This window comes from Periophthalmus magnuspinnatus, chromosome 2, assembly GCF_009829125.3.
Source record: "Periophthalmus magnuspinnatus isolate fPerMag1 chromosome 2, fPerMag1.2.pri, whole genome shotgun sequence".
Lineage (NCBI taxonomy): Eukaryota > Metazoa > Chordata > Actinopteri > Gobiiformes > Gobiidae > Periophthalmus > Periophthalmus magnuspinnatus.
In genome coordinates, this window is record NC_047127.1 from 1,666,358 (window position 1) to 1,685,275 (window position 18,918).

Sequence of the window (18,918 nt, forward strand, 5' to 3'; positions counted from 1 at the left end):
TTTTATCTGCCAAGTCAGTCACTCTGAAGCACACACAGGGCTGTACAGAGGTGTGTGTGTTATTCAAACTCAAACACTCACACTTTGGACACACATTTAGTGCAATACATCAGTGATTATAAAACACATCTCCCCTGGCTCCATTGTACGTTGGATTAAACTGAACCCTGTGTCTGTGGTTTCCATGTTCCAGAGAGTGATGACGTCATACTTCCAAATAGGGGTCAAGGGTCACGCTTGCCTGTTGATCACGTTGTGTTTTGTCGTAAAATATCAAAAAGTCAAATCCACAATTGTTGAACCTGATCATTTTTATTTTTGAATTAACCCCAGAACTCACTGTATTACAACAAAAATGAACACTTTAGCATTTTTTTATTTTTATCCCTCTGTATTTTTTTAATTGTTTATTTTATTTAATTACTTATTTATGATTTTTATTTTTAACCCGCTGTATACCTTTTTTATTTTTATTTATGTATATGTATGATTTGTGTATTTTTTTAAATTTTATTTAATTACTTATTTATGATTTTTTTTACCCCTCTGTACTCCTCTTTTACTTGTATTTTTATTTTATTTATGTATTTATGTAAATGTGTATGTTGTGTATTTTAATTTATTTTATTTTTTATGTATTTATTTTTTCCCCTCTGTACCACTCTTTTACTTGTATTTAAATTTTTTATTTTATGTATTTATGTAAATGTATATTTTGTGTATTTTGATTTATTATATTATTTATTATTTATTCATTCCCGTCTGTTTCCCTCTTTTTATGTTTTATTCCTCTGATTTAGATTTTATTTTCCAGTAGATTGTCTTTTTGCATCTGCTTGTCTCCTTGGATATTTTATCATTTTGTTTGGAATGTTCCACAGTACGGCATCTATCTCCATGGAGACGGGCCACATCTGTGCAGGGGCGAGCACTCTCCACTCACAGTAAGAAAACATGTTTTTTGTTTGATTAAAATATGAAAATCACAATTATTATTTGGGTCATAACTGAAATCACTCGATACAAACTGTGTAACTTTTCAGACAGGGTTTCCATGGTGATGCTGTTGCTTTGACTGGAATGTTTCACACTGTGGCATTATATTTGTCTATCTCACTGGGTCACATTACAGATCGGGTTTGTGGAGAGGAGACCCCGCTCACTGTAAGATTTTTTTATTTTATTTTATTTTTTTTTAGCAATAAAAGTGATTCAATAGATATGTTTAATGCCGTGCTGTGGAACATTCCAGGTTAACACAAGACCCTCCACCAGAAAAGTGACATAATACACCTTTAACCTTTAAAGGAAGGAACTGACTTTAGATTTTTTTTTTTTTCTTTGTCACAATAAAAATATGACTTTACGCAGCCTTTTTAAAGTTTACATTTCACCAGAGAAAACCTTGAGCTGTGACTCTTGTAAACCGACGCTGTCACTTGTCTCGGCCTCAGAGTTTTTGTGGTTTAGTTTGTGGAGAGGCAGTTTGGAGTCGTGCCACTGCTCTACTTCAGTCACTGTGGCCAAACCTGATTTGTATCTGTGTTTATGTTGTTCACCTCAGCGGATCGTGACAGTAACTTTGATGCAAATGCCTGTGGTGAATAAGACTGTTCTTCCACTGCCCCGGGGTCAAAACAGGAGAAAAAAGTGTAAATATGAAATCTAAATCATCATTACTCCTCCTGTCTTTGACTTTCTGTGGTGGCATTAGCACAAACAGACAGATTTAATAGCTCTTTGTGCAGTTTAAGTGTGTTCATTCTGTCTGTGGTTTCATAAACTCCTCTGCTCCTGTCCCATCTTCACCCTCCTCTTTACGCAGTTGTTTTTTCATGACATTTATGTTTTTACTCATTTATCCTCAGACTCCCCCTACCGGCCGCACCGTGAACTACACCCCCTGCACTCTGAAGCACTGCCCCCTGTGAAATTCCTGACTGCCAGGGTGATTCCTACGGTTACTAAGGGCTGCTTCCTTCTGTACGCGACCAGGAGCTGTGGGGCCACTCTTTTTTTTATTCCGCTTGGATAAATAAAAACCCGACCACGTGGATGATTTCCCCCTCGACAAAAGGTGAGTTTGGTTTAATTAGGCGCGTGCATACGTGTTCTGCAGATGTGTGTCTCGCGGGTTCAGCGGTGTGGGGAGCTCTTCACGGGCTGTAACGTCCTGTCTGCATTCCCCCGTAGCTCACAAAGATGAGGGTTTTTTTTTTACCGCGCGTCTACCTGCGTCTACCGCGGAACAATGGCTGCTGCGGGTCACTGCCAGGCTCGGTTTGTGTTTATACATGAAAAGAACTGAACACGCCCTTGCTGTTTCCTACCTGTGTCAAAGGGAAACGCTTCAACTTCATCAAAATGCCTGAAAACTGCGGTGAGGCGAATGCGTAAAAGCGGCGAGGTGAAGTTTACGCACGAGCAGCGTCTCTTTTCTCTACCTGCCTTTTGTTCTTTAACCGTGTGTTCAACAAGCTCCTCACAGTCAGGGGCAAAAGTGAACTATGTTTCATACGGTTGAGTGGACGTGCAGGGGCCGGTTGCTCCTGCTGTTCCTCCTCCTCCTGCTGCTGCTCCTGTCATCTGTGAGCCGCAGCAGACGCGCACGGATACAGTAGGACCGAGGACGCGCTGGAAACGAAACGATTATGAAAAATGAAAGTTGTGTGAGGCTCAAACACTGATGTAGAGTCACAGTCCAGACACGCGCCTCAGAGGCCACGAGCAAACCGGGGAGTTTCCTGCGTGTTTGTGCGGGAGGCTGTCGGGCCACAGGTAGGAGCAGAGCAGGAGCAAGAGGAGAAGGAGGAGCAGAACAGGAGCAAGAGGAGAAGGAGGACCAGAGCAAGAGCAGAAGGAGGAGCAGAGCAGGAGCATGAGCAGAGCAAGAGGAAGAGCAGGAGCAGAACTGGAGCAGGAGGAGAAGGAGGAGCAGAACAGGAGCAGGAGGAAGAGCAGGAGAAGAACTGGATTAGGAGCATGAGCAGAGCAAGAGGAAGAGCAGGAGCAGAACTGGAGCAAGAGCAGGGGCAGAGCTGGAGCAGAAGGAGGAGCAGACCAGGAGCAGAACTGGAGCTGGAGCAGGAGGCAGAGCAGGAGCAAGAACAGGAGCAAGAGTTAGAGTAGGGGCAAGAGCCAGAGCAGGAGCAAGAGGAAGAGAAGAAGGAAGAACAGAGCAGGAGCAAGAGCAGAAGGAGGAGCAGAACTGGAGCAGGAGGAAGAGCAGAAGGAGGAGCAGAGCAGGAACAGAACTGGAGCAGGAGCAAGAGTTAGAGTAGGGGCAAGAGCAGAAGCAAGAAGAAGAGAAGGAGGAAGAGCAGAACAGGAGCAAGAGCAGAGCTGGAGTAGAACTGGAGCAGGAGGAAGAGCTGGAGCAGGAGCAGAGCAGGAGCAGAGCAGGAGCAGAGCAGGAGCAGAGCAGGAGCAGAGCAGGAGCAGAGCAGGAGCAGAGCAGGAGCAGGGTGACACAGCGGCTCTGCTCCACATCACTCACTTCGGTCCAGTAACAGCAGCAGCTCATTGAAGTAACGCCTGTTTGGCTCGCTCCTTCAGTGTGTCACAGTCGTGTTTCCCTGTGAGCTCTGCCTCCTCCTCCTCCTCCTCCTCCTGCTCCTGCTCCTGCTCTGCACGTGCTGAGCGTGTCGGACACAGGGGATGGATTAACATGAGTGACAGCCATTTGTCCTACAGCTGAGTGACCGACGTAACTGTGTCGTCTGTATTATCATGTGTCGTCATGTAGGTTTTCAGGCTAAGACTCAACCTAAAAGTCAACGATTTGTTTGGAATTAACACAGTCTAATTGATTTATGTTTCAGCTGTTGTTCGATTTTTGCGTAGGACAAACGTAAAACCCATTTCCTTTACACATCTGACAGGAGCAGTAAATAGTAAACGGTGTTGACGCAGTGAGAGCAACGTTAAACGGGAAAAACAACAGTTGCTTCCTCAGTTTTAATTATTCAGGAGCCTCATTATCATCGTGACTCTTATGTTGGAGACGGGCTCACGGTTTGATCTGAGTCTGTGCACGGAGCAGCTTTATCCGACAACACAACGCGTCCACGGACAACGAGACCCGCCAGATGTTTAGTGACGGCGCAGAGGGACAGCGTGGGCCCCGTGTCGATAACGCACGCTGTATATTTAGCGGTTCTGATGGAGTTTTCGTCGAAGCACGTGTTCCGGGGTGGATTATCTGCGCATAGTTCTCGTCTTGTGTCGTATATCAAGAGCGTAGTGTTAGTTTCACACCCGCCGCGACATTTTTGAACAACTGACGCTTTCTGGTTTCCACGGTGAAGTCGTAAACAAAAAGATCCGACCCCGTTTTCACCTGTGCGTCGTTGGCTCACTGCAGTACTTTAACTTTAACGACATAGTACTTAGTGAGTAGTTTGAAGGACAGAAGTGAAAGTATTGACTTACTATAAACACAGAGAAATCCGAGAACCTGCCACTATCTTGTTCTATAATTATTCTCATGTCAAAACCACGTTGGTCTGACAGTTGTGGATGTTCTTTCTGCTGTTTCCTAGCAACAGCACCGCCACAGAACGCAACAGGTAAATCTGTCTGGTTTAAAGTCGTCGCTTGAGCCAAAAGACGTTGATGAGTGAACTGAAAGTCGACGTGGTGCTGGTAAAAGCTCAACAGTTTAACGATTTTGCAAAAAAAATGAGTAAACAGCGTCTTTTTTAATAATAATAACACAACTTACAACGTACGCAGCGCTTTTCCAGATGATTTCTTTACACTTTTATGCGTTCTTCACTCCGCATTTGGTGATGGTGAGATACTGTTGTAGTCACAGCTGCCCTGGGACAGACTGACAGAAGCGTGCGTGCCAATCTGCGCCATCAGCCCCTCCAAACGTCACCAGAATTCACACAAACACACAGACTAGATAATGTGCATGTTAATAATTATAGTATAAAATGATTAGCCGTAAAACTCGGGTTGTTCTGACTCGTCTTGTGATTGCAACATGTTTTAAAATTAAGATTCAGCTCAAAGAGGAAAATGTAAACATGACCAAAACACGACCCCGAAGAAACTTACTCCAGGACAAGACGAGGCAAGAGGATTTATACAACACGACACAGAGGGATTCAAAAGTGTTTTACAGGATAAGAAAGACGTTAAAATCACAATATGACAAATAAAAACATAAATAATCATCATAAAATTAACAGTAAAAGAGAAGAGGCAGAATAAACCCCCGGATAAACAGAACCGTTTGAGTCTGGATTTAAACATTGTCAAAGTCGAGGCCTGAGTCACATCTTTGGGTTTTAACTGCACAAAACTGAAACGATGATTCACCGGGTTTAGTCCTGGTTTAGTCCTGGTTTAGTCCTGGTTTAGTCCTGGTTTAGACCTGGTTTAGACCTGGTTTAGTCCTGGTTTAGTCCCGGTTTAGTCCCGGTTTAGACCCGGTTTAGACCCGGTTTAGACCCGGTTTAGACCCGGTTTAGTCCTGGTTTAGTCCTGGTTTAGTCCCGGTTTATTCCCGGTTTAATCCTGGTTCAGTCCCGGTTCAGTCCCAGTTTAGTCCCGGTTTTGTCCTGGTTTAGTCTTGACTCTGGGCACCAGCAGGAGACCAGGACTGAACCAGGACTAAACGTAGACTAAACCAGGACTAAACCAGGACTAAACCAGGACTAAACCAGGACTAAACCAGGACTAAACGTGGACTAAACCGGGACCACATCAGGAGGCGTGTCCTGTTGGTTCATGTTGCTCTTTACTGATGCAAGAATCTGCTTGATGTTTGCAGAGATTTAAACCTCAGTCTGCAGATCAGATCAGTGAGACCCACAGAGACGAGTTTGTGGAGATGTTCTGTTTGTATAAATAATTCCATCGATTTCTGTTCATTTGTAAATACCTTTGGGCCTTAAGCGCAGACGCGTCTCATATAAACATTTGGACGAGAGTAAAACGTGACGACGAACGAGATCAACGCCACATCCTCATCACAGATGAACTGCTCTTGTGCCTTGAACCCCTGTCACCCTGAGCGTCTGTGTGTGTGTCTGTGTGCGTCTGTGAGCGTCTGTGTGTGTCTGTGTGCGTCTGTGTGCGTCTGTGAGCGTCTGTGTGTGTCTGTGTGTGTGTCTGTGTGCGTCTGTGAGCGTCTGTGTGTGTCTGTGTGTGCGTCTGTGTGCGTCTGTATACGAGGTGTTAAATTCACTCACACTGGGGAATGTTGATTCAGTGTCACACAGTTAATGAGCCTCATTTGCTCGGCTCTGGACGGGTCAGGTCACCTCGCTCCTCCTGTCGTGTGAGCTCCTCCTGTCGTGTGATCTCCTCCTCGCTCCTCCTGTCGTGTGATCTCCTCGCTCCTCCTGTCATGTGATCTCCTCCTCGCTCCTCCCCCCTCCCCTCACCTAAGTCGTTTTGATGGTACACGGACGGCGACGTGTCTCTGATTATGAAGTGTTATGATGTGTGTAATGGAGGAACACTCCGGGTGTCATGGTTACGGACCAGAGAGCTGCAGATGTGCCAGAGCCGCGAAGGATCTGCACGAGGACATGATTTAATTTCAGCGCGAGGCGGAGTGTGTGTTGTTGTTGTTTCTAGGTGACGACAGGTCAGAGTTGTGTTCATTTAGAAATAAGAGTTTTGCTTTCTCTTCAAATTGACCTGGTTTAGTGCGAATGTGATACTGAAAAATCGGATCAGGTCGGATATCTGTTTCCAAATATCAGTTCTGTCGATATCCCGGTTAGACGTATCGACTGTCGGCCCAGAAAGTCTCATGATGTTTGACCTTTTATTCGTACAAAGTTGCTCTGTCGTTACTTGAGAGATAAATGACTCGTTTAACCTTTTGTCCAGTTGACAGAATGGAATTTTTCTTTAGCTCTGGATCAAACGTGGACGACTGACGGTTCACACAGATATTATTAACAGCTACATAACACATTTGGATGAGTTTTGTCTTGTTTTACTTTGTTTTAATGAAATAAATGCTGTTTTAGGTCTGTGCTCGCTCAGATATATCAGATATGGGCCTATATTTAAAGGTTTACTCAGTCCTGTTTCGTCTCTGTTCAGTCTTGGATCAGCCCTCGTCTTATTCTCTTCACTTTTCCTGATCATTTTCATACAGACATTTTCACACTTGGTTCAAACACTGAGCTCAGTTGTGAAAGTTGAAGATCTTAAAATAACCTCTTTGCTCAAACTGGCACAGCTCCCAGGCCACGTGCTCCAAACTCGCCCCGGTGACTCCAATCAGGCAGGTTAGAGCTCGACACAAGGAACACGGGTGTGTCCTACAGAGGAGAGTGTCCTACAGAGGAGAGGAGAGTGTCCTACAGAGGAGAGTGTCCTACAGAGGAGAGTGTCCTACAGAGGAGAGAGTCCTACAGAGGAGAGTGTCCTACAGAGGAGAGTGTCCTACAGAGGAGAGGAGAGTGTCCTACAGAGGAGAGGAGAGGAGAGTGTCCTACAGAGGAGAGGAGAGGAGAGTGTCCTACAGGGGAGAGGAGAGTGTCCTACAGAGGAGAGGAGAGTGTCCTTCAGAGGAGAGGAGAGTGTCCTTCAGAGGAGAGGAGAGTGTCTTACAGAGGAGAGTGATTCAGTGTCCTATAGAGGAGAGCATCCTACAGAGGAAAGTGCTGGTTGGTGTCCTACAGAGGAGAGTGAGAGTCAGTGTCCTACAGAGATGCATGTCCTACAGAGGAGAGTGCAGGTTGGTGTCCTACAGGGGAGAGTGTCCTACAAAGGAGAGTACTCTTTGATTGTCCCTTCAGTGAACCACACTCTCCTCTGTAGGACACAACCTCTCCTCTACAGGATTAAGTCTCACAGAGGGACGTCCCGCTGCTCTGGTCTTTTCTGGAGAAAACGCCTGACCTGCCGGACTGAAAGGAAACGCCAAATGAAAACAGAACACAACATCTCACTCGGTTCATTAGAGACTTAATTTGCTGCTCATTGACTTCTAGAAATGTTCTTCCTGCTCAGACTCCTGCTCAGACATTTTTGTGGCTTTTGAGGAGTGTTGGAAACGCAGTGGTTTGGAGCTCAACAGTGACGGCTCCCGAGTTCCCCAAGTTAAATTTCCGTTCATTTTTCCTTTTCAAACTTTTAACGTCAGTCAGCTCAGTGTTAATTAATGACCACAAGACCTGGACTTTTATCTACAATCTGTTTATGCGACTTCTTATATTCCCATATTACACAAAACAGACTCTTGTTTAACCCTATTATCAGTCTGTAACATCTCCAAAGCTCAAAACACTCTGTTCCACCTTGTGATGTCATCAAGTGGTAGTGTTTTTTTCAAGTTAACAGCTCCTTTTACCTTTAGTTCAGTCGAGGCAAGTGGCAACTCCAGGAGCTGAAATGATCCAAATGATTCTAGAAATTAAGGTGTGTGGAGTTTAAAAACACAGTGGAGCACTTCCTGTATCACCACATGATGACATCACAAGGTGGAACAGAGCGTTTCCAGTGATTTGAGAGAAGAACTCATCCTAAATCTGCAGGTTTGTGTGTTAAACATGTGTGAATGAAACAAAAAACACAACTCCAGGTCTGTTTGTCAAGGAACTACTCCCCTTTTTACTACTACAACTGCTACTACTACTACTACTACTACTTCTAATACAAATACTTCTACCTGTTTATAGAAAAGTTCAGTTCATTTGTGTATGATGGTAACATGTTCCTCGTGGTTCTTGTTGTCAGAGCCGTTCTCTGGAGACGTATTTTCCCTCCCAGTTTATCGGATGTTTACTTTTTTCGTCGCTTTGCTAGCACGCTGTAGCTGTCACACCTGTTAGCTTGCGTGCGTTTACGTCGGGACACAGAAATCCTTGTTTTATCCGTCCTCCCCGCGCTCCTGCCAAACTGTTATTGTGTTTGCTCTTTCTCCGACAAAACAACACTATTTTTATCAAGTGAAATATACGATTTGTAGATAAATTGTGCGTCTGCTGAGATATTCTTGGTTCTGTGTTTCCGTGGTGTAATTTCACAGCCTGGTTCCTCGCGGAGTTGCTAGCATTTGCCAGGACAAACACACAGTTCGCGAGCGCAGTAGGGGGGTTTGGATTACGGCTCCCCTCCCTTTTTGACACAGAGATTCCTGTTTCACGTCTCGCAAGAAAAGCCCGGCTCCCGAGTGCTTTCGCTCCGACACACAAACCACATGAAGAACGCCGCCGTACTGCAGGATTAGCTCGCTTTTCTGTTAGCGAATACATCGTTAGCGGCTTCTGATTGTTTCTTTTGTGAAGGACGGGGTTGAATCAATGTGGTTTTAACCTGGCTGCCCTCCCGTCTCATCGCTGAACCGGGAGCGTGCACTTGTTTAACCCATTAAGCTGCTATTTAGCCATGTGCTTTTGTGCTAAGAGGATTAGCTCAGGTGATGGAAACGCCTCCGACCGGACTAAATTATAACACAACAGTTGTAAGCTACGTCCACACTGAAGCTACAGGCTAATTAATCATGCTAACGATGGGAAATTATAGTTGAATATGACGCCGCTGGTTTGGTCAAGTCTGGTCTGGTTCCTCCGTTTCTCTCTTGTCCTTTTTGTTTTGTTTTTTAGGCTTTTCATGGTGTTAAATTATAATCTACAACACACAGATTATGATGATTTCATGTTTTGTTAATTTAAAGCTGCAGTTGGAGTTTTTATCCACTGACCACGGTGTTATTTCAGTTGTTCTGTCCATGGGCAAGACACTTAACCCCCCTCGCCCTCAGTCTTAGTCTCTGTATTTGTTTGCAGTTTCTTACTGTTTCTTCCTGCTCTGCCCCGACCTCCACAACTTCAGCTCTTCTTCTCTTCAAACCACGACTCAAAACTCATCTGTTCAGACACTTCTCCTCCACATCACCAGTCACATGTTTGTTTTTAACTTGTCCTGTACAGTGTCCTTGGGTGTTTTGAAAGGCACTTTTCTTCTGCTTCTTTGTCTGCTACCTCTTCCTATTCTGCTGCTTCTTTTTCTTCTACTACTTCTGCTTTTTCCTTCTGCTTGTTCTTCCTTCTGCTTCTGCTTCTTCTTCTGCTACTACTTCTTCCTATTCTGCTGCTTCTTCTGCTACTATTTCTACTGCTTCTTCCTTCTGCTTCTTCTTCTTCTGCTACTACTTCTTCTGCTTCTTCTTTTGCTGCTTCTTCTACTGCTTCTTCTGCAACTTGTTCTTCTCCTGCTACTTCTTCTTCTTCTGCCTCTTCCTTCTTCTTCTGCTTCTTCTTCTTCCTCTTCTGCTACTACTTCTGCTTCTTTCTTCTACTTCTTCTTTTGCTACTACTTCTTTCTTCTTCTTTCTTCTTCTGTACTTTTTCTGCTTCTTTCTTCTTCTACTGCTTCTTCTTCTGCAACTTCTTCTCCTGCTACTTCTTTTTCTTCTTCTTCTGCCTCTTCTTTCTTCTTCTTCTGTTTCTTCTTCTTCTGCCTCTTCCTTCTGTTTCTTCTTCTTCCTCTTCTGCTACTACTTCTGCTTCTTCTTTTGATACTACTTCTTCTCCTGCTTATACTTCTTCTCATCCTCATAATGATCCCCTGCAGTTTACACATTCACTCTTGTGTCCTCATACTCCGTAGTTACAGTTTAAACAGATATATTTCATTCCCACCGTGGCTCAATCCCAGTTTTTCCTCCAAACTTCAAAAATCTCCTGGTTTTGTGAACGGGAACGTGCCGCTCCAGGTCGAATCCCTCGTAAAATCCTTCAGATCACAACTTGTCGGGGGCAGGATTTGTCACTGTGTAAAAACTCATGATTCAAGTCTTTAAAATGAACCAGAGGATGAGTCTCTCTGAAAACGCACTTACACAACCTTCAAATATGTGTGTCATCCTGTTTTATCTCATGTTTAACACACAAAACACTCTGTTCCACCTTGTGATGTCATCGAGTGGTGATACAGGAAGTGCTCCACTGTGTTTTTAAACCCCACACACCTTCATTTCTAGAATCATTTGGATCATTTCAGCTCCTGGAATCGCCAAGAAGGAGCTGTTAACTTCATGAAAACTCCCACTTGATGACATCACAAGGTGGAACAGAGCGTTTTGAGGTTTGAAGATGTAACAGACTAATAATAAATGAAACAAAACACAACTCCAGGTCTGTTTTTGTGCTAAAAAGTGCAAATATCTTCCATTCTGTCTCCACTGTCCTCACACACACTTCACCCTGGTCTCCTCTCGTTCTGGGTGGAAGTATTTTCGGAGTGTTGTGCGCTTCCCTTCCTGCGTCTTTGGGGGAGAAACGGGAGCGCAGGAAACGGGGGGATTGTGTCGACTCGGTGTCTTTGTGTCACCACCTTGAGGAAGAGCGCAGTCGTAAATCAGAACTTACGACTCTGGGTCTAAGTTGAACGGGGGAAACACAAGAAGCTGTTTTTGATTTAAAGCGTAATATATTTTTCCGCCACCTTCTCGCTTCTGTGGGGATGATGTTTCTTTGCCTGGAGGGTTCCGCAGTACGGCATTAAGCTGCACGATTAATGGACTCAATTAGAGAATCGCAACGGCCGCCATTTTTGAAGTACCATCTTTCCTTCATAAACAACACGACGTCCTGTTGTAATTTGCTTAAAAAAACATCTATTTTTGGAGTTTAGATCTGTACAAACATGTTCTGAAATGTCCCTGCGTGTCAGATGCCCTCCCCGTGTCTCCATGGCGTCTTATTCTGCATAAAAACGTCTAACCCTGTAGTTTAGATCTGTAAAAACATGTTCTGAAACGTGATTCTTGTTTAATTCTTCAGTCTTTTTGTCAATTCTTCTGAACGTTTTAAAAATATAAACTTTGAACAGAATCCTACTTTTAAAACTTAAATCCCAAATCTAATCACAACGTTTGTTAGAAAAATCCTAGCGCAGCCCGAGTGTGACATTTAATCTCCATGGAAACAAGCAGGTGGCATCTCCAGGCCGTGTTACAGGTCAGATCTGTGGAGAAGCGGGCCTCCGTATAGTAATAATGCAAGATTCCATGGTATCTTTTTGTAGCAATAAAAAAACAAAACAATTTGAATGAAGGCAGTATAGTTCTGCTCACCTGAGGCAGCAGGTGCGTTGGAGGAGACGTACGGACCTGAAACGTGCTCTCGGTTCACTTTTATTTGTAGAACGTTTCAGTCCCTCAGACCTTCCACAGGGAAACGTAACATAGTTTGGAATATTTGTGATTTACACTTTAAAGCGCCAATATTACACTGTTTTCTGTTCTGTTCTACTGTCGTTTCCTCGTCACACACAGACCTGGAGTTGTGTTTTTTTGTTTCATTCTCACATGTTTAACAAACCGCTCACACACTCTGTTCCACCTTGTGATGTCATCATGTGTATATTCTTTTATTTATTTTTTATTTATTCATTTATATTTTTTATGTATTTATATTATTTATTTTTATTTACTTATTTATATCATTTATTTATTTAATTTACTTATTTAACATTGCCCCGATTTAAAGATTTTAAGATACATATTTTAAGTTTCCCTATGTACATTTTCTGGCTCCATGGAGAGCTTATCACTTTGGCCAGAATTCTCCAAAGTATGACAATAAACAGACATGTATCCACGCAGACAAGGAGGTGATGCCAAAAGGCCAAGTTACAGGTCAGATCTAGTGAGAGGCGACCGCGCTCACAGGAAGACTACAGCTTTTCAATGTTTGTTTGTTTGCAAAACTTACACAGATATGTTTTCTGATCTGTTCTAATGTTTCCTCGTCACTAACAGACCTGGAGTTGTGTTTTTTTATTTCATTCTCACATGTTTAACAGACAAAAAACTGCATATTTAGGCTGGAAAACACTCTGTTCCACCTTGTGATGTCATCATGTGGTAATACAAAATGTAGGAAGTGCTCCACTGTGTTTTTTAACTCCACACACCTTCATTTCTAGGATCATTTCAGCTCTGGAATTGCCATTTATCTCGAATGAACTAAAGGTAAAAGGAGCTGTTCACTTGAAAACTACCACTTGATGACATCATAAGGTGGAACAGAGCGTTTTGAGCTTTGGAGATGTTGCAGACTAATAATAAAGTGTTACTCGAGGTTTGTTTTTGATGCGCTAACAACATTAGAACATGGATTAAACCCTTAATAATGAATCTGTTGTACATACTGTATATATTTTTCTTATTTCTAGTCAAACAAATCTGGATAAATCAGTGAACATCAAAAAACGCACATATAAAAGTAAAGTTAACACATTTTAGAGAGAAAAATCTTTGTTTTTTTTTGGTCTTTTTTGGCACAGCACGGGGAACACACAGACTTCTAAACAGTAACTTTAAATTTCAAACAGGTCTGGATTGTTCCTTGCGCCGCTCTTCTCACAGTGTTTGGTATTCGTGCAGCGTTACCTGAAACACGCTGAGATTTAGGGCTTTCAGAGTTAGGTTTTAACTACCTGCGTTTGAGCCGTGTCCTGGAGCGGCCGGGGCAGGTGCGTTACATCGTCCCTGTGGCATTTACGACCGAGACACACAGGTCCCTTGGGTGTGTTTAGGTAAATGTATGTGTTAATTACACTTACGCTGACCTATATTTGTTTAATTCATTCAAACTCCCTGGTTCTACATTGTATTTCTCCGCGTTTTATCAGATAGCGGAGGCTTTAAAGCGCTCAGCCCGAAGCTCAGGGTCTTAACTCTGACCCTGCGTCCTGGGACACTTTTATTACATATTGATCTGAAGAAAACGGCGCAGTTTTAAAACACGGGAAGTGAGTTTGTGTATATTCAAAGAGCTGGGATAGTTAAAGTTTTTAAAATGAAATTGTATATTTTCTTTAGCAGTAATATGTATTGGTTTAACAAAAATAATCACAATCGGGTTTAAATCTCAAAAGTTTTAAGCTTCAAGTCATGTTTTAATGTTGTTTGGAGTTGTGTTTTGCTTCATTTATTATTAGTCTGGCACATCTCCAAAGCTCAAAATGCTCTGTTCCACCTTGTGATGTCATCAAGTGGTAGTTTTCAACTGGTTTAACGGCTCCTTTTACCTTTAGTTCAGGAGAGATTTAGACAATTCCAGGATCGTCCAAATTATCCTAGTGAAAGTGCATATAGAGAGTTGACATCACTAACACTTCCTGTATTACCACATGATGACATCACAAGGTGGAACAGTTTTTTTCAGTTTGAGAGAAGAAGGGTTTGTGTGTTAAACATGTGTGAATGAAACAAAAAAAATACAACTCCAGTCTTTTTTATGGCAGCCCCAGACTCTGGAACAGCGCCCCCTGCCTGTCAGATCCTCTCAGTCTTTAACACAATTTAAGACGACACTGAACCTCCACCTCTTCTCCCTGGTATTTAACACTAGACAGAATAGACAGGTGTTTTGTTTGTTTTTTGTTGACTCTAAATGTGCTAAACTTGAGATAAACTTGACACTTGGAGGTTGTGGTGACTTTGTACATTTTGTTAAAGTTCTCGACGAAATATTTGAATAATATAAGTTCCAGTGTTACAAAAGTCAAGTAAGGACACCGTGACACAATCTTTGTTCCCTGCTCCTCGTTTCAAACCCGCAGATCGTTCCCTCAAACCGGCGCCGCCTCCGTGTTCCCAAAACCTTCTTGAGAACACGCCGCTTTCGTGTGTCGTCTGAAAGCTCGTCATTGTCAGCGCCGGAGCGTTTATGTGTCACAGACTTGAGGTCGCTCCCAACAACAGTCGTCAGCCATTTTGGGGATAAGACCAAATTGCTGTTTCACTGTAGCTTTTTTTTTTTTTTTTTTTTTATCTGCTCGACTCAGCTGGAATCTGAACCCCCTGAGAGTCGCACAGAGCTGTCACTGTGCAGCTCTGCGGCTCCAGATTGGGTTTAACGCAGCTGCAGCCGAAGAAAGGGACTTTTTAGGCTGAAACGGGAGCGCGTAGAGACATAGCCGCCCGGGTGAATATGTTACAAATTCCCACTTAATTAAACGTATTGATTTCTTGACTGTTTCTATCAGTTCATCAGAGCTCGTTTTGTGTGTGTGCCCCTCCCACAGGTTGATGTGTCCTCACCGGGCGCTCCCTCTGCCCCCTTCACGCCTGACCGCTGACAGCTCTCCACCTTTGTATTGATCGCCCCAATCTGGACAAGATCAGCGCACACGGTCCCGGCGCGTCAGCCAGCGGTCGGGCTGAGCACCTGGGACCCATGCCCAGGCAGGACAGCGTCACCATGGACACCGAGTCCACGTACTCGGGGTACTCGTACTACTCCGGCCGGTCCCGGGGGTCACATCGGCACGGGTGAGTCCCCAAAAGACTTTATTTAGTCCAGTTTATCTCGTAACTTCTGTCAGCTGATAATTTAAACTGAGGAAACACTTTTTAAAAACATAATAAACTCAGAGTAAAGGGATTTCTGAGCAAAGAAAAGAACTAAAATGTGTGTTTCTGGTTGCAGTATTTTTGTTGTTGTATTGTACATATTTAAAGGTACAGTATGTAACTTTCTGCGTGATGGAAACAGAAACTTAAAACCACACTTCAGAGCTTTCTCCATGGAGATAGATGAGTTTTATGTCATACTGTGGAATATTTTTGCCAAAGAAACGATATTTACATGAAAACGAGCAGGTGAGGCGCTCCTCCGGGTCAAATATGAGTCAGGTTTGTGGAGATGCGAGACAAAATCAAAACAGTTTGAACTTCCTGCTGGTGATTTTGTTCAGAAATAGACTTTTATGCTGCAATGTCTCAGTCGCAAATCAAAATATCGACCTCTTCATTTTTATATGAAACAAAAAGAAGATGACACTTTCTCTCCTTATGCCTCCCTCTCCTCTCTCCCTCTTTCTCTCCTCCCCTCTCTGACTCTCCCTCTTTCGATCCCTCTTCCTCTCCCCCCGTCCCCCCCTCTCTTCCTCTCTCTCCCCTTCCCTCCCTCTCTCCCCCCCCTCTCTCACTCTCCCTCCCTCACCACACTCTTTCTCCCCCCCTCACCTCTTTCCCATGCCCCTCTCTTTCTCACTCTCCCTCCTCCCTCTCTTCTTGTATCTCGTGGTCTGTCCGTGGTGTAGGGAGCATTATTCTGTCAGCAGGAAAATGACCCCAGGAAGAGACTGGAGACAGGTGCTGAGGAGGCCCGGCTGACTGACATGAGGAGTGCGTCTCCCTCCTCCCTCCTCCTTCCTCCTCCTCCTCCTCCATCCTCTCCCCTCCCTCCACCTCCACTCTCCTCCCCCTCCTCTCCCTCCTCCTCTCCTCTTCCCCCTCCTTCTTCCTCCTCCTCTTCCTTTTCCCTCCTCTCCCTCCTCCTCCTCCTCCCTCCTCCTCCCACATATCTCTTCTTCACCACCACCTGTTGCAGCTCCAGCTCCTCTGGCCCTCCTGGAGGACTCCCTCTGGAAACATGAGCGGGTGCAAACACGCTCCCCCCGGCGTCTCTTAAGTCTCTTTGTATCGCTCCTCTTTCACTCCTTATCTCTGGTCTTGTCCCTCTTCTTCCTCCGTTCATCCGTCCTCACCCTCTCCTCACTCTCTCCTCCGCTCCGGCCCTGCTCCGTGTGTCCATTTAGATGCAGCCAGTGTCCTCCTCTGGTTCGATCTTGACCTCTCCTCCCTCCTCCTCCTCCCTCCTCCTCCTCCTCCCTCCTTCTCTCTGAGGATGGACAGGTGTAGCACTTGTTCACTTGCGCTCTCACATTCTTGGGAGGAGGAATGCGCCCTCTTGGCTCGCACTGACATGAAGTTCGATCGGTCACACTTGAGTTTGCCGGTCAGCCTGGAGAGCGGCGGCGGCTGTGACTCCGGTGTTTTTCCCTCTCGCTCGTCTCCTGTTCCTTCAGCTTTCCCGATCCGTCTGAGAATATTGAAAGGGACATATGGCACCTCCCCACCAGGCGATCTTTCTGCTCCTCGGCTCCTCGTAAAGCCGAGCCAAACCACCAGCTGGCCTCTAATTTGATAAACAAAAGCAAATTGTTGCCTTTGAAACCCCTGGCGTTTCCACGGTTGAAGGTAATCTTTTTACTCCGAGGGGCGCCACGCCGGAGCTGCTCTGCATCGCTCTGGTCTAATTACACCAACGCCAGGGATAGCAACAGTGGGACGGGCACCTGTGGGATAGGGAATGTTCAGGACATTTACAGTGGCATGTTTGGATGGGCAGGAATGAGCTCTGAGCAGCGCTGGAAGAAGAATTAAATAAAAAAAATACTCAAGGAAAAGTATCACATGAAATGATCTACTTAAGTGCAGTAAAAATGTAAAAGTATTTCACACAGACTTTGAGACCTAATACATTTCTAGCTGATTTTCTTTTTTTTAAATATATTTTTGTTTGCTCAAATTGTGAATGTGTTAAAAAGAAAACATCAGACTTTGCAGCAGGTCTCAGATAATAATAATAATAATAAAAAAGTATAATTGGTGTCCTCTCTCTGTCTCTGCTGCTGTCAGACTTATTTTGGTCTTAAATGTTCATATTAACCCTCTACATGATCCTGGGGTTCTTTTTTTTTTTTTTTTTTTTTTTTTTTGTTTATTTTTTTTATTTTTTTATTTATTTTTTTTTTTTTTTTGAGTTTATTTATTTATGTTTTGTTAGTTTTTTTTATTTTTTATTTTGAGTTTATTTTTTTGTTTTTATGAGTTTGTTTTTAGTTGTTTTCTTTTTTTTTTTTTTGTTATTTTGAGTTTATGTATTTTTTGTTATGAGTTTTTTTTTGGGGGGGGGGGTTTGTTATTTTTTTTTATTATTTTGAGTTTATTTATTTTGTTATGACTATTTATTTATTTATTTTTATTTAGTTATTTTAAGTTTATTTTTTGTTATGAGTTTTATTTTTTATTTTTTTAACTGTCCCCTCTCTCTGTCTCTGCTGCTTCAGACTCATTCTGGTCTTAAATGTTCGTATTAACCCTCTACATGATCCTGGGGTTTTTATTTCACTATTGTGTCTGTAAATCAAGATATGAACATTAATAACAGACAAATCAGGTCCTTCTTTCCCCGAGGTCGCTCCTGTTAGCGTTAGCGACAGGTTTGATTGACAGCGTTGCTAAGCGCCCTCTCCCTGTTAAACCAGCGATGCGGACGGAAAGGGGCATTACCTTCAACAGCGTCGCTCCTGATTGGCTCTTTGGTTGCTATGCTTTGGTTGCGCTGCAGACAGAGACTGCAGCGCATTGTGCGCTCTGCTGAGAAGGTGATTGGCTGCAGCCTTCCATCTATACAGGACCTGTACGTCTCCAGGACTCGGGGGCGAGCAGGCCGTATAGCAGCTGACACCTCTCACCCTGGACATGGACTATTTGAGCCACTTCCCTCTGGCAGGAGGCTACGGTCCATTGGGACCAGAACCTCTCGCCATAAGAACAGTTTCTTCCCCTCTGCTGTTTGTCTCATGAACACTCTATAATATCTGCACTAAACTGGACACTTTATAACACCGGTCACTTTAATAAGCCACTTTGCACTGTTGTTCTGATGCTGCTATTGTACATATTTTTTCCCTTTAAGTATTTCATTTGATTTTTTAAGCATATCTTTTTAACTTTGTGCATGCTCTTATTTGTATTTGTATTTATTCAGTGTGTTTATGTTGCACTTTTTCACCGTATCAAGTTCCTAGTTTGTGAACTGTGTTCACAGACTATGGCAATAAAAGTCTTCTGATTCTGATTCTGATTCTGATTCTGATTCTGATGATACTCGTGGTCAGAATTCCTAATATGAAACTCTGCTCCAAATTAGCCGCTATAAGTCTAGCCTCGATGAGCTTCATTTGGCTGGAGCTCACTCAGTCACTATGAAAAAATAGAGCTTTAATTAAAGATCTGACTCCTCGCTTCGTTGCATTTCTGCTCACACCACATTCCCCATGATCCTCCTTGGTCCCTTCTTGAAAAATGCTCTTTACACTTTATATTAAACCCAAACTGTTTGTGTGGAGTGTCTC

General features: G+C 43.6%; 1 protein-coding gene across 2 annotated transcripts in view; it reads left to right on the forward strand.

Moving 5' to 3' along the window:
• The first annotated feature begins 1,933 nt into the window (after positions 1-1,933).
• Positions 1,934-18,918, forward strand: part of LOC117382203 (vang-like protein 1) — a 67,122-nt gene continuing 50,137 nt past the window's right edge. For both annotated transcript variants that reach the window (XM_055227408.1, XM_055227410.1), the window contains exons 1-2: positions 1,934-2,077; positions 15,016-15,262. In XM_055227408.1, coding sequence (XP_055083383.1) covers positions 15,168-15,262 — 95 coding nt within the window. In that variant the 5' untranslated portion in view covers positions 1,934-2,077; positions 15,016-15,167. The remainder of the gene's footprint in view (positions 2,078-15,015; positions 15,263-18,918) is intronic.